This window comes from Paralichthys olivaceus, chromosome 3, assembly GCF_024713975.1.
Source record: "Paralichthys olivaceus isolate ysfri-2021 chromosome 3, ASM2471397v2, whole genome shotgun sequence".
NCBI classification, from domain to species: domain Eukaryota; kingdom Metazoa; phylum Chordata; class Actinopteri; order Pleuronectiformes; family Paralichthyidae; genus Paralichthys; species Paralichthys olivaceus.
The window spans coordinates 10,512,751-10,528,154 of record NC_091095.1 but is presented as its reverse complement, the minus strand read 5'-3'; the positions used below and the strand labels follow the sequence as shown (position 1 = coordinate 10,528,154).

Below are 15,404 nucleotides of genomic sequence, written 5' to 3'. Positions count from 1 at the left end.
CCTTTTCTGGATGCAAATCAGTTCCAGGGAACAAGAAAGTTTTGTCCCAACAAAGTCATTCTTCCAAATGATCAAGATAAAAATCTGATCATGAGTATAGAGGCAGAGAGGCAGTTATTACACCAACACTGTTTATGCAATACGACTTCCTGCATTATGTTATGTAGTAGCTTCAATAAAGTCCTAGAAATACAAAGAGGAAACAGCTCAGGTGGATTTTAGATTTGCTCTGTAATTGCCTTATGTTGGCTCTGAAATTCTCACATTCCTGCATGAATATGCACATTCAGTCAGATGTGGACCTGTAATCATGCAGTTTTTTTTTTCCATGCTTAGCAACATGCACACACACACACACACACACACACACACACACACAAACACTTGATGAAATAATCCTTGAAGCAAAGTGCTAGAATAATCTTCTTCAAATCTTCTGTTGTTGCTGCACTTTTACACAATGAATCAATGGCTGTGTCTTATTCAGGATTATTGCTCTAAAATGTGTCCTCTACAGGAATGTTGATTTACCTTTACCCAGTTTTCAGGGTAACTGGCTTTATTCATTGTGACATAAGACTTTCTGGCCTCACAACCCCCGAACTTTGAACTACTTGGTTTTTGGCAGCTTGTGGTTTAATGATTCTGCAGTGAAATGCTTAAACAAATGAAAAAAAAAAAGAACTCTGTCTCATTCAGATGTGAGACTAATTAACAAAAGATCTGAGTAAACAAGAACTTTTATAAATGTCTACAAGTAAAATGAATATTCAATTCACTGAATAACTTTATTTTAATGTTATGAAACATAATAAAACAAACTATAACAAGAGTTTCAATGTTGAACAAACTAAAAGCACTGCACTACACGTTATAAAAATGCCAGTGGTTTTTGATGATCTGATTTATGTCTGTTATGACATTTTAATATTTGCACTGATCTGATTGGCTAAGATGGTGGGTGTGTATTGTTTACCTTCTGCAGCAATCCCTGTACATTAGTGTGCACAATTTACAACCTGCATGGACCTGTTTTTATGTTTCTATCTGCTGGTAAATGTCTGCAATTGCACACACATTTATATTAATACAACACTTTACTGTAAATTCTCACACTTGTCTACATTCAACAGCAGCTCTCTCTGTCCAGTGAGTCTCCACCTCGAATTAAAAGCTCAGACCGGGAGTTTTTTTTGTCAGTTTTCCTGGTAGTGCCAACAATGTAACAGTGTTTTACTGAACCCAGTCCCAATAGAGGGAATTGTAGTTGTTGCTGGGCAACAAAATATTTCTCTCTGGAGCCTCTTTCCTCCCCGTAATGTCCAGACAGAGGTTATATGTGACTGTGCATTTTGTGGTTTAATGTCAGCAACATAGTGTCGTATATTTGCCTCTCCTGTGTTTGTTTGTTGTCCATGGTTTTTTTGTTGTTAGTCTTGTGTATTTTCAGTATGTTTGTGTGTGTGTGTGTGTGTGTGTGTGTGTGTGTGTGTGTGTGTGTGTGTGTACATGCTTGTGTGTTGCTGGGCGTGACTTCTGGTGCCCTGCTCCTGCCATTTTTCCGGCACACTTGTGGTTCATCTGTCAATTATCTCCTTAAACCTGCCGCAGGATTTACAACCATGTTCATCCCCCCAGACTCTGCTGGAGCATTCAGTCAAACAGTTTCTACATTTACATGGACAACGATTATATTTACCTCCAATAAGGAGGTTACATTTTCACCCCCGTCCATTGGTTTTTTTGAGGGGGTTGGTTTATTTGAAGGCAAGGTTACACAAAAGAACTGAATGGATTTCTATGAAATCCATGGTGGAAGGAGACAGATTGGGTCAGGGAGGAACTTTCAATTTGGTGTGGATCTAGATCAGGGGGCAGATTCAGAATTTTTTTTCTTTCAGGAAATCTGTCTGCGTTTACATTGTTTTTCCCAAAGAGTATTTCATGAATCTTACTGAAAACAATCAGGCCTATTTAAGAGAGTGATATCTGTGAGTGTGTGGAATGTGGTGAAACTTGGTTGAGTTTAAGGGCATTAAAGTCTCCAGTTACTCTGATTAAGATGTTAATAATGAGTTGTTAAATGGAATATTTCATTCATATACCTGTTTACATGTTACAGAGCATAGTCTGATTATGACTCATGTCACCAATAACTCTATATTAAATATTTGTTCATCCCGTTTACACTCAAACTTGAATATTCATGGTCAAGCAATTAGTAACTGCTGTACATCGATATCGCAAAATGCTGCAAACACACTAATAAGACTTTATGCTGCGATTAAGACGTATTCATGTCACCATGATGTAACTAAAAATCTGAATACTCCATATGTCCTAATTCGATAACTGCTTACTCCGAGTGTGAGTTAATCAGAAAATGCTGTCTACATGGCAGAGTCTTAAATGAACATGTCTAGTGTGTTGACGTCACTATCTCTTAGTGTCTGATGTCTTGCCTGTTTGCCTGTCACTAAAACCTTTTCACAATCAGTCTCCGATTCTGTTTTACACCATTTCAGTCCAGACAATTTAAAAAGGAATCTTTCAACTTGTGTATCCCCAATAGTGTGATATAATCTTAGCATATTGTGTAATAACCATGAATCCCCCAAAAAGGCCACATCTGTAGGAATTCCTGAGGTTGTTAAAAATATCTGGATGAACATGCATACCTCAACAGTAAAATACACCCAGTGATATCCAGAATAGACCAGACTTTAACTTTCAGCTTATTCTCTGAATTGTTTATATTTGGAACTAACAGGAGGCTTATGTAGACAAAATGGAACAGAGCTGCACCTTGACGCACCCACACACGTGACGGTAATAAAATTTATTTAACATTTACTTTTATTAGCAGTCAGACACAGGGAAATAAATGGTGCAGGTCAACACAAACAAGCAAATGTATGTTTTTGTGGGAAAGGAGCCATGAAAAAAATTGAAACCATGCACAAGGTTCACATGCATATTTCATTATTTCAGTTTCAGGCTGGCCTAGTTGCCTGAACCAACCCCTTGTACCCTTTCCTCTGGAGAAGCCCTTTTTTAGCAAGTGCTGAGTGATATTTGGTCTCTCTGTTTGTTGATGTTGCACTTTTGGACCCCACAGTGCTTTGCTAAAGGCCAGAGGTCTCTCAGGTTGGGCTCCCGAAAGTGACCACTGGCCAGGACCCCAGGCTCCAAAATACAGACGACACAAGGCATGTCTTGTTGATGCAGTGGTATACTGAAAGTGGACCCAGCACGTTGCACCATCGCGCCGCAGCACAGCCTGGTAGTCTTCGCCCTCAAACCAGAGTAAATAAACACAACCAGCTACGCAAACACTTCGGCTGGGGCTGGGAAAGCCCACGCACAGGCCGCTACTAAAGAAGGGCTAAGTCTAAGTATAGAGGGCTTGTTGGAGCTGATGTTGCAACATTGTTTTTCGAGGGAGTTGTTTCTGGATCCATTTTGTGAAAAGGGAGAAATAATGTTTGCAAAATAAAACGATATCTAATCTTGTAACCAATTGAAGATTATGTGCACAAGATTTCAAACATCAATACAGCAGCAAGAAACGTAAATCTATTGTGAAGTAATGTTGTCCTTAGCAGAGAATAAAATCACACTATTCTTTGTTTTTGTAACCGGTCTGGCTGCTCACACATGTGAGTGTTTGTGCATATGAGTCCCTCCCAACATTTTCTTCTAAAGCGAGATGACTTCACTTCCAAACGGTTGTTACATAAGCCTGAAACCCAGGTGGAAATGCTCATTTTCACCCCTTTTCTGTGCTGTGACGTCTTTCAAAGAAGTCAAGCACTGTCAACACACTCGTGACCCGCTCACGATGGTACAGTCGAACCAGAATGACGGCACAGCTATGCTAAAGATGCTAACAACCTAAGTTTCTCAAAACGACGCTCAGATGCTAATAGGATCGGGCACCAACAGATCCATTTTCCCAGCCTGTACAGCAGCTAGCTAGCTAATTTGGTTTTTGTTGTTGTTGCTCTGTCTCAATCCAGGGCCTGCATCCCTTGGAGGACGCATTTGAAGGCCCATCACATCACAGCAGCCTATGTGGCCACAAAGGAGGTGGTCTTCAAGGACTGCTTGGACCACGTCCACCAAAGGATGCAGACCCTGAATTGAGACACATCCACAGAGTAACTTTATCCAGTTGAGCTTCTCAATGTGAGTTTATGAGCTGCTTTCACTGGACTTCGTGACATCCATAGACATTATGGTTGATAAGTTGCTGCGAAAATAAACTACTTTTTGGAGTGTTTCAACCACTCCCTCAATAATCTCTTTTGCAAAATTGTTTTCCACACAACAATGTTACTTAAGCCAACGTTTTTCTAATGTTTGAAAGAAATCCTTTGTTTTAACATCTGATCTATTGTTACACCCCTTATGGAAAAATTCCATTTTCTATTTGATAATTATGTGTCTACTACTCAATAAACAGTTGGTCTTGTTCCACATCCTGTGTTATCTGAGGACTGCATGAAATTGTTTTTGTCAGACAGACCTTGTGAGTTGGCACCCGGACATTATGTAACCATGTAATTCAATGATTAGTCAGTCGTGTCAGGGTAATAATATGGCAAAGCTATTTTCAATCTCACTGTTCATCCCCCACGTAATAAACTTCAATACTATGGTTCGTTGTATCGCGCGTTCTCACATGCTCACTTTTTTAAAGAACAATATAACTGTAATAAATAAAAGGGTGACAGAGTGGGAAGGTGATGAGGGAGAGCGGTCACAGATTTGATCCTGTCAAGGTTCTCAACAAAACACCAAACCTAACATTACCGCCTCCTCTTTGGCACAGTCCAGGGCTTCATACTTTTATTGCAATTCACAGTTGTGTTTCCTTACAGATCTAAAAACGGAACATGTTTGTTGCACAAATTATAAACCCTTTGAGGCAAGCATGTGATTTTGGGTTATAAACTAAAATTTGAATTAACTTAACTGACTTAACAACAGAGTCTGTAGTAGTTTTTACAGTGTGGCATTGTTGCTGTTATGCAAAACTCTCTTTTTCCACCAATGATTTTATATTGGATTTTCCTTACTTTGCCTATTTTGATAAAGCCAAACTGCATATTTCCTTCACTGAAAGTCACAACATGTACACATTCCTCTATTCACCGGACATGTATCTGAATATTGACCAGCATAAAATTGTAAAAGAAAAATTATGAATAATTTTTTTTGCAATCTGTATTTTGTTCAACTGAACCAAGGACTTTACAATTACATGGTATTTGATCACAAACCACCAGGATGACCCAAGAGAATGTTTTTAAACCAGATCTTCAAGTACTTGGTTGAATCCAGATTCACATCATTTAGTTTTAAGTCATGGTCTAATTTTGAACTGAATGTCCTTTTTTGAAATAAATTAACAATTTTTGAGACATCTTTGAAGAAGAACCACATCTTTACTATGATCTGAAATGATGTCACTCAAACACAGTACAACATCGTGACTTGTTTATATTCCCTTTGTCATGTGTTGATCTTATGACAGACCGTCCTTTAGACAAGCATGAGCCTACGATGGCTGCAGTCATCACTTTATTACAAAAGAGTCACTGTTAGGGAACAAAGTCATCGATGATGTCAATGAAATAAAGGTATCTTAGTAGCCTGAAGTGACCAAGGTAAAATGACAGTGTAAACTTGAAAATTTAATTCCACAATGGCATTATAACTTTCCACACATGTTTATTATTTGATATTTGACTTAAATTTTAAAATGCAATATCAAATGCCCCAGTCTGATTTATGACATTTATACTCACAATACTCTGTTCACGTCACAATGAAAATGATCAATCTGTCTGTCCTAATCAATGCAAGTCTTCAATTAGGACATCAGTCATTCTCTGCAGGTGGGACACCATGCCACTGCCACAACTTGACTTTATAGGTCACTCCTAAAGACCTTTGAGCAGCCGAACTCACTCCACAATGACATAAGCAATACTGTCATTATAGTAACTGAACAAAACTAGAGCCTAACTATAGTATGTTATATCTGTTTTTGAATATTCTAATGCTGTTTTTGTGTGTGATTTGATTTGGTAATAACTAATATTTTTTACTGATCTATATATAAAACTTGCCCCCCCGGCATGACATAATATGTTGATTTTTGTTGACCATTGACAAATGGCCTTTTCTTTATATGTTACACACATCTTTTTACATTGAATGTCATGTAAGCAGAAACCTCAGAGATAAAGACAGAAGAGCTGTGGGCTCTCATGTAACAGCATGGTTCAAATAGAGTAGCACACTACCTATAGAGTTTTATATGTATACTCATTTTCAGTGGCTTGTTGCTGCAGGTGTTGTATTTACTTCACTGCAGTGACAACAGTGGTCACAATATATTCATGATGATTGTCATCCTACACGGCAGCATCAGGCTTCACATTTTCTGCACTTTTATGGAAATGAATGTCTTGGACTTTAATCACAGATAGAAACTGAATTTTTTAAGTTAAAAACATACTTTAATAAAAAGAACAGCACTTTGCCAACCAAAGTACAGATAAAACTTGTTTCTGAACATGGTTGTAGCATAATCAACAGTAAATGCAGATATCTATTCACTAAGCTAGAGTTATTATGTATCATAATGTATTCAAACCTGTATGTATCACATAAAACTATCTGTTCAAAGCTGGTGGATTCTGTTCTGTGCTTCACTATAAGACCTGCCACTACCCTGCCTCTGATTGGGTCTATTTAACATGGAGAATGATGATTGGTTGGAGTCTGGGGAAGAATATTGAAATTAGCCAATCAGAGGAGGGATGGGTATGGGTCTTCTTCCACCTCAGCTGGGAGGAAAAAAAGTATATTTTAAAATTATTTTTAACATTATGACAACTGACAATGCTAGGCAAATTATTTGTTGAATCGGTTCTATGTGTGTAATGTATATACATGCATGTATATGTGTATCCATATTTGTGTGTTTACATGTAGATACATTATATATTCTTACTAAAACTAATGCAGTCTAATACAACAGTCTTGTATTGAACCTCCCTCCTCCCTCACAGATAGAGAGGTGATCATTCAACTCCATGGTGATTGTTGCAGTTTGAGATCAAGCAATTCAATTATGTTGTGTTATACTGGCATTTTTCTTACAATTATTGTGTCCATCCCATTGCAGGGCTGTTGTATTTAACTGCATTAGACACATGTTCCTACTAAAATGCAAACTGACATATTTACATTATGCCATATACGTGTATCAATTTTAATTAATAGTTATAATAAATGTTATAATTCCATTATAATAAATAGTACATAGATAATGAAATATCATAAATTAATACTTTTTGTTCATCAAAGTTGTTTAGAGCTTTAAGTTTCACAAATACTGTATAAGCGAAACATTTGTGGTTGATTTTTATCTTTTATTATGATTTTGAGCTCCATACCCATGATGCACCTCGCTCTTGCCATCTTGTCGGGTGCTTGTGGTGGAGCAGCAGCATTTAGCTAACTGTCGGTGTGTAACTCGTTATCTGTCAGCTAGCTGCTAGCAGCAGCTGCCTAAAGTGAGCTGTCCACACGGCCACAGGCGAAACTTTGAGACGTCTTCTCTTCTGCCGCTGGATTACTAGTGAGTTTCGAGCCGCCGATGGATTTATTTACATCATGATGTCGCACATGCTGGCACCGAGGAGGGGAAACTAGCTAACATCAGCTAAGTTAGCTAGTGAGGGAGGCTGACACTCTCAGCAGAGAGGGAAGAGTCGGCGGAGACACCGGGCCCGCCTCAGACTAAAGTACCGGTGGCTGCTGCGGAGCAAGAAGTTTGACGAGGGCCTTTTTGCTACTCTTCTGCCGGGACACGAGAAAGGCCGAGCGGGTGTAAAAGAGAGAGGCCGCGGGAGGAGAGCAGCAGTCGTCCCCTGCGCTGTTACCGGAGACCGTGGGACGCTTCGGGAGTTTCCGAGGAGTCCGGCCTCGGTTGTGACACTTTTTCTCCGACAAGAGAGGGGAAGAGGAACGTTATGGAAATGAACTGTGACGGTACGTGTGTGTGTCATAACCCCGAGCTGTGAATTATTTCGCAAGACATTAGTCCAGGGCTAAGTTTCATCTGGGAGCAGACACACTCGACGCAGATCGTCAACATGTCGAAAATGCCAGCGAAGAAGAAAAGTTGTTTCCAGATCACGAGTGTAACGCAGGCTCAGGTGGCGGCCAGCAGCGTCACCGACGACACCGAGAGCCTGGACGACCCGGACGAGTCCCGGACAGAGGACGTGTCATCGGAAATATTTGACGTTTCTCGGACCGACCTGGGGGTGTGTGACAGGAGCTCGTCCGAGGAAACTTTAAACAATGTCGGGGAGACTCAAGAGGGCCAGCCGCCCCCCACGGGTCCTGTCAACGGGGGACTCTCCTATAAAAGTTTGGCCGCTGGTCGTGTCACCCCACATAATGTACCGAGCTCAGCCACCCATCCTCTGACAGCCATCAACACGGTCCCTGCTGGTACTGTCTCTACCAGTGTGGCTCACACAGCTCCTGTTAGCAGCTGTAGTTCCAGATTCAGGGTCATTAAACTTGACCATGGTACCGGAGAGCCCTTCAGACGGGGCAGGTGGACATGCACTGAGTTCTATGAGAGAGATTCGGATTCAAACATTAATCGGACTGTAACCCTGGATCACAGTATAGACAGGGACAGTGGGCTCGAGACCACCAGTAACTCAGTGGTGACTAGCAGTGCTTTTCCAGCACAGGCTTTGGAGAACTCCGCAGATAGTAGCTACCCCCTTGGGCACCCCACCCATCCTCACCCCTCAGAGCTTCAGCAGCAAGGCTACAGCTTAGCTCCTCAGATAGGGAGTGGAGCAAGTGCCTTCCAGCCCACTGGGTTTACAACTACAGTGTCACAGCAGCCACAACAGGCTCAGGTCAATTTGAAGCCAGTTGCACCCCAAAACGTCCTCTCTAACAGCCTCAATGGCTTGCACCAAGGTGCCATGCAGCAGAAGTCTCCCATCCAGCCTCCTGCCACGCAACCCCAGCATTTTGCTTATTCTACTCATCCCACTGGCCTCTCGGCCGGCCAACCAGACTATCATCAGCAGCACTTTGGCTCAAGCACTCAGAACCTTCCCTTGACGACCCTCCCTCAAAACAGCCAGGTAGCCTTGTCTCTAATCACCCACGCTGGTCCAGGAATTAAGGGGCTATGGGCAGAGGCAACCTCAGCCGAAGGACTCCTGCTGCAAGTGAGCAATGCACAAGCCGCCATCCATCCAGGAAGTGGCCAGCAGCAGCCTGTTAGCCAGACTCAGCCTTCCATCGCCACCACCACCACCTTCCACAGCGGTGTTCAGAATGTGCCTGCCACAGTGCCCAGTACCACCAACACCCCTCCAGGTGTGCCCAGTCAGGTGCCTGGCACAGGAGGACTTGCACAGCACTTGGGAGCCCACAGAGGAGCCATAACAGGCCTTCCCTCAGGCTTCAGTAATCAGACAGAAGATAGTAGGCAGAAGTCTGATGCCCCACCTCAGTCAAGTGCCGTCGTGGTGCCAGGAAAAGATGGTGTAAAGCCTTTCATTGGCGAGGGCCTCAACCTGCCCCCTCCTGGTGTCAACAGTTTCTTTGGCATCCATATTACCATGGATGTGGATGATGACAGGTAAGAATTTATAATGCAAAAAGGCTTCAAATGAGTCATCTTCCATAATTTTTTTTACTGTATATATTTTTTGTATATCAATTCACCTGGGTATTTATCTGGAGCAGCACTGATAACTGATTATTGGTTGTTGGAGGTAGTACGTGTATATCTGCATTTTTCCTGCATATCAAACATTCTTGGTGGATTCTACAGCAGTGTGGTCATACTCCACACTGAGGGGAACGCCTCTCCCTCCACGAATGTCAGAATTAGGCACACTATAACTAGAATGGTTTGCTTGTAGTTAAAGAACAATAAAACAGACCACATTTTTCTTAGTTTTGTTTCTAAGTGTAAAGTTGTAGATGGGGAGGAACGAGTGGTTGGAGAAGTAGTGAGCCAATGAAAACCATCAGAGACTGGTGGGGAATTTTCTGTCTTTGTCATTTCAAGGCAACCCACAAAATGCCGGGTAGTAACTCGCCTTTTTTAGACACCCACAGCTCCCTCCCTTCAAGCCTCCTTTCAACCATACAGGTTTGGGTTTAGGAGGCATTAACAAGCACTTGGATAAATTGCAACACGCTCAGTAGCTGTGTTTTGTAGCTGAGAGAGGAATAACTCCCCAGACAAAGGCAGTTGGTTTATATTCTCCCGTCTGTCTAGGAAAGACAGTTAGCATACTTGCCCTGGGCAATGATCCTTTCCTCCCATCTTTAAATCTCATAAATACAGACTCCTCATGTGCTTACAGTAACTTCCTATTGTACAAACAGTAGCTATTTTTAGGGTCTGTCTGATGGCCCTCGCACAGCTTGAGCTGAAGTGTTGCCACTTTTGCCATTCCAAGCAAGCAGAGGAAAGGTTGAGAGGTGATGTCTGAGCCAAGAATCATCTAGATGGGTCCATTTTCACTCACACACACGGGCACACACGCATAGTGTTTCTTGTGAATGTGTGTGGGCCTTAGTGTTTATCAGTGTCCTCTGCACTGTGGTCTGTTCTTCAGAGCTTATTATGAATGGCACAGTCAGAGGAGGTGTGTGGCCTAATTTTTTATCACACTCAGTCAAGATTCTCCTGAAGTGTATCGTTGTCTACCAAGAATCCCAGCATCATCAGAAGGGTTGATAATGTGCGGAGGGCAGAAACAGTGTGTGTTCTCCCTGATTTCATGAAAGGAACAGCCAGTGCCCTTTTCCTCTCTCTCTCTCTCTCTCTCTCTCTCTCTCTCTCTCTCTCTCTCTCTCTCTCTCGTGAAGTGTGTGACATCAGTCTGAGTAACTATGGTAATGCTGGCAGCAGGACAGGACATGTCTGGGAGGTGGAGAGGACAGACAGACGGCACACAGACGCACACACTCAACACGCACACACACCAGTGGCAATAATAGCAGGTGCGTCAGCCATGTCTGTGGCACCAATGATTTGGTCAGACTGAATCAACAGGTCGACAGTGTTCTGCTCTGGCTCTCGAACTCAAGTCCTTGTCAGGTCTCTCCATGTTCATGTTGACATTTCAGCTTAACTAAGTGTTGACTTGTTGCTGACCAGTTTAAGTTCCTCCTTGTTCTCTGCACACGTCTGTCTGTTTCCTTAAGACTGTAAATTCACTTGACTTGAAACTGCGGCAGTCATAAATTAAAGAAATTTAAATCTCACTTTGTCACATAGGCGTCTAATGATTCTACAAACAATGGTTTAGACCATGATTCCCGAGCCATTGTTGGGTTCATACATTGTTAGTTTTTGTTCTTCGGGGTGGGGGCCCCAAAATATTTCACACCTGCTGACTTGAATGTGCTAGGGGGGGCAAGCCAGTTGAACTAGCCTAACTTAAACTGTAGGCGCTATCACTCGATAGTGGTTGGATCAAAATAGCCATGACACATGCAGTTAGCCTTTCTTCTAAATGTTTTCCCAGTCCAGCATGCACCACACGTTTTATTTTACACCAGAGAGAGAGTAAAAAATCTTTCAACAAACTATTAACATTTTTGCAGTGCAAGTGGACCACATGCGATGGACAATTTTTTTTTGTTTGCAAACATTTTTGAGGTATGCATTTACTGTCTGAATCAATACTACAAATACTGACTGAAATCCCCTTTGTGGCTTCAAGCAGCCGTACGCCTGCCATTTTTACTTTTCACAAATCTCTCTTTATGGATTCTACTTGCTTCATTTATGCACATGCACACACACCCATGTTGAATTTTGGTTAACCTCAAAACTTTTGCAGTTTTGAGTGAGGCCCAAAGGCAAGTTGGCATTCATAGGCATAATTCTAACTATCATCAGTTATAATTAAAATGTCTTGTTAACTCACTTAACTTTCTTGTAAATCTCAGAAAGGAGGGAAAAGCATGTTATGAAGAACACACCCCCAATATAACGGGACACAAATCAGGACTTTGTTCCCTTGTTAGAGGTGCGTTGTTCTGTGCGTCAGGTCGTTTTTTGCGCTGCAAGTTTCATTGTTTGTTTCTGTTTTGAATTAGAGTGCATCATAAAAAGTGGAACAAAGCACATTGGGGGAGGAGCCGTGAGATGAGAGTGATTTCCCCTCAGCTTGGAATGGTTAGTGTCTCTTCTCAGTAAGCTGCAGCTCTGCCAAATAAAATGATGAAGCTGGCTCTGCCCCTGGGACAAATTGGCTTCCTTCAATAGGAACACTTGGCCTTTAACTCACTTACTCCTCCCAGGAAAGACCGCTGCACTCAATTAGGAATGTTAATTGTTAATCCATAATAGATTCAATTTTATTAAGCAGAACAACTGTGATAGCTTTATTGCATGAAAATAGTCTTAACTAAAACCGGTTCCACAATTTATTATGTAATATTTTATTTTATAAAGAAGGGAGCTCTTTATTGATATGAAATCAAGTGGGCTGTTCTGATTGATAATGATATTAGAGGTTGAGTATCTATGCTGATTCCACATACCTACTCAAAGTTTCCACTTTCTTGTAATAAATGTTTATAATGAGCCATGTGAGAGATATGCTATTTTCCTTCTGCATATATTGACTCATGCTGTTCTTTTGACATCAACACAAATCATACCTAGCACCATCCACAAGCCCAGTCATGAGCTCTGGGCTTATACTTCTGCCCTTCAGAAGTATAAGCCCTGTGTGATAACACCTTCCTCTACTCTTTGCAAAACACTGCCTGAAACTGTTTTGGTGGCCTAGTTGACCCTGCAAAGTTACATGAGTGATTAATTATAGTTTTTGTGAGTTTTGACATTGTGTTTAATGTTGTGGCAAATTAATTTCTTGCATTGGTGATGAGACGTCAGCTCGTATTGCCATAAGTAATAGTTTGCACAAAAAACTCAAGTCAAGACTGTTGACCTCTGAATGTTATTGCTCCCAGTCAGTGCAGAGATCGACAACCACCTTGCAAATATAGATGTTCCAATACCAGCATTTTGTGGAAATGCCTCCTATTCCACGTTTTAGAAGTATATTAGTTTATCCTAGATAAAAGTGCAATTTTCTTTTACCAGTACCATTGATTAAAAATAAATAACTGTGTGAAGAGTGTTACAGAGACGAACACACACTTTTCATACATCTGTCATTGCGACCATGGTTTCCTCTACATCGAAATGCTGCTGCTCATATCAGCAAACAAACCGATGAACTTGATGCCCAAACAAAAGGAAAGTAAAGCAGCTGCCAGATTTACAAACCTCCTCGACATGTCTGAGAGCCGACATGATGTCACTCTGCAATTGCGGAAACTTGAACCCGCACAAGATTAATTTCTCCTCACACATACTGAATGTCACATAAAGTTGTAATCTGATTGGAAGCTTCATGAAAGGTCAGCGGCAATGTGTGTACGAGTTCAACTTGTCGGAAATTGTGAGTCCTTCACTGCCACAAGAGGTGAATGCAGCCTCTCTAGCAGCTGGGAAACAATATTATTAATAATTATATAATAATAATTTAATCAGTAAGTCATTTTGCTGGCTTTAATGAAAATTGAAAATCTTTCCTTCTGTTGGTTGTCTTTAAAGCAGCTGTCAGGATTGACTTTAAGCTCAGGACTTTAGCAGCTATCTTAACGGTTAGCTCTAGCTCTTAATGGTTCTGTGCTGACATTGCTGTGACACCACACTATTGTATTTCCCGGTCACTTAGAGGTGAATGGCAAGGTATAAACCTTTTTTTGTGTATTTCCTGTAGGAAAAACTCAGTTTCTGCAACATGTACCTGTCCTCTGAGTAGAGCAGAAAGATGCATTGATATTACATTAACAATGTGATCAAACACTGTATAATTTACTGTTTTGAGTTTTTTGTCGTCATTATTCAGCCTTAAATTTGACGGGAACATAAACACATTATTTAGTCATAATCCTCTAAGGATGAATTGTTCTATGGTGCTTTCTACTCATCTTCTTTATTTAGTTTTTCATATGTAAGCAGAATGCTTTGGTTTCTTTTGGTTTTCAAACATACTTTGTATATTCTACTTACACTGGAGGAAAGCTTTTCCCTCTTTATTGTTCATGACATCGAAAGACACAGCAACTTGTCACGTCTTTGTTGTGAACCAGTACTTTTCAACAGCCGATAACACGTGGTATTGTTTGGACAGAAATATATCCTCCATGTACCTCAGGAGAAAAGCAATTTATTCCTGATTGTTGCACAGATGCACAAATTACAGCCTGAATGTGAGCGTGTTCAGTACTCGTACATTCGCACTCCCCCCCCAATTTTTACCTCTTGGCAATTTGACAGTTTAACAAAAAAGAGGGAATGACGACAGGGTGGGATGGGGAGTCAGGTTTGGGTGTGGCGTGCATGTCTTGTGTGTTGTAGTTTGGTTACCATGGTGAGTGGAAACAAGGCCGCAGCTTTTTTCCACAGATAGATGACCTGCCTGAACTTCCAGGGGATCATTTTCAGGAGCCCTGAGTGGTAGTGATTGTCTGATGCCCAGCGGCTGCAGCCTTGATCTGCACCAGCACTGTCTTTTGGATGGACTTCTGTCATGTCTCATCTTCCTCAATTTTTGTCAATACCTTACTGACCTGTTCACACACTTCGTCTCTGCATCTAAAATACTGATGCAACTCTTTGGTTCCGATTCACTCTTTTCATTTTTCACTTAATCAATCGATGGAGCTTTGCTGTAGAAGTTCATACACTTCTCTGTTAGGTTCAGGTGGTGTTCAGCAATCACCAGCGAATTAAGTATAATAACTGGCGAAGGTTGGCTTTCAATGATGTTTCCTGGAACTGCTCTCATCATGCTCATTAATGGTTTCATCTAATTTGCTCCTGTTTTCAAAGACAACAGTATTTTCTTTCACAGAGGAAGAACAAACAGTTTCCCCCTGTTTTGCAGTGGTACGGTGAATTGTGTTTTTATTTCAGATGACGTCAAGTTTGTTATATTTTTCCATCTTTTCAGAATTTGGAAGATCTAAGCGCTCCAGCGGTAAAGTGGCTGAATAAGTTAGCATAAACGGACCCACCCTGTTATCTCTGCAAGATGTGGTCAGGGGATCACTTCCAATTAGAGTGGACCTGCCAAAGCAAGTAAATAACCTTGGTGCTGGCGGCGTACCATAGCTATCTGAGTTTGTGCTGGAAGCAAGGCCGTTGAATCAACCAGAGTATGTTGCAGGCTGTTCCAGGAATGAGGACAGTGTGTGCAAGCGTTTTGTTTTTGTTGTCCTTTCCAAAATGATCCCAA

The 15,404-nt window shown here is 41.4% G+C and overlaps 1 protein-coding gene across 3 annotated transcripts in view; it reads left to right on the top strand.

Moving 5' to 3' along the window:
- The first annotated feature begins 6,522 nt into the window (after positions 1 to 6,522).
- Positions 6,523 to 15,404, top strand: part of tsc22d2 (TSC22 domain family 2) — a 35,443-nt gene continuing 26,561 nt past the window's right edge. For 2 of the 3 annotated variants that reach the window (XM_020081084.2, XM_069521888.1), the window contains exon 1: positions 6,523 to 9,700. In XM_020081084.2, coding sequence (XP_019936643.2) covers positions 8,175 to 9,700 — 1,526 coding nt within the window. In that variant the 5' untranslated portion in view covers positions 6,523 to 8,174. Of the gene's footprint in view, positions 9,701 to 12,183; positions 12,676 to 15,404 lie in introns of those variants that run through there. The other variant, XM_020081086.2, reaches the window with a different exon arrangement.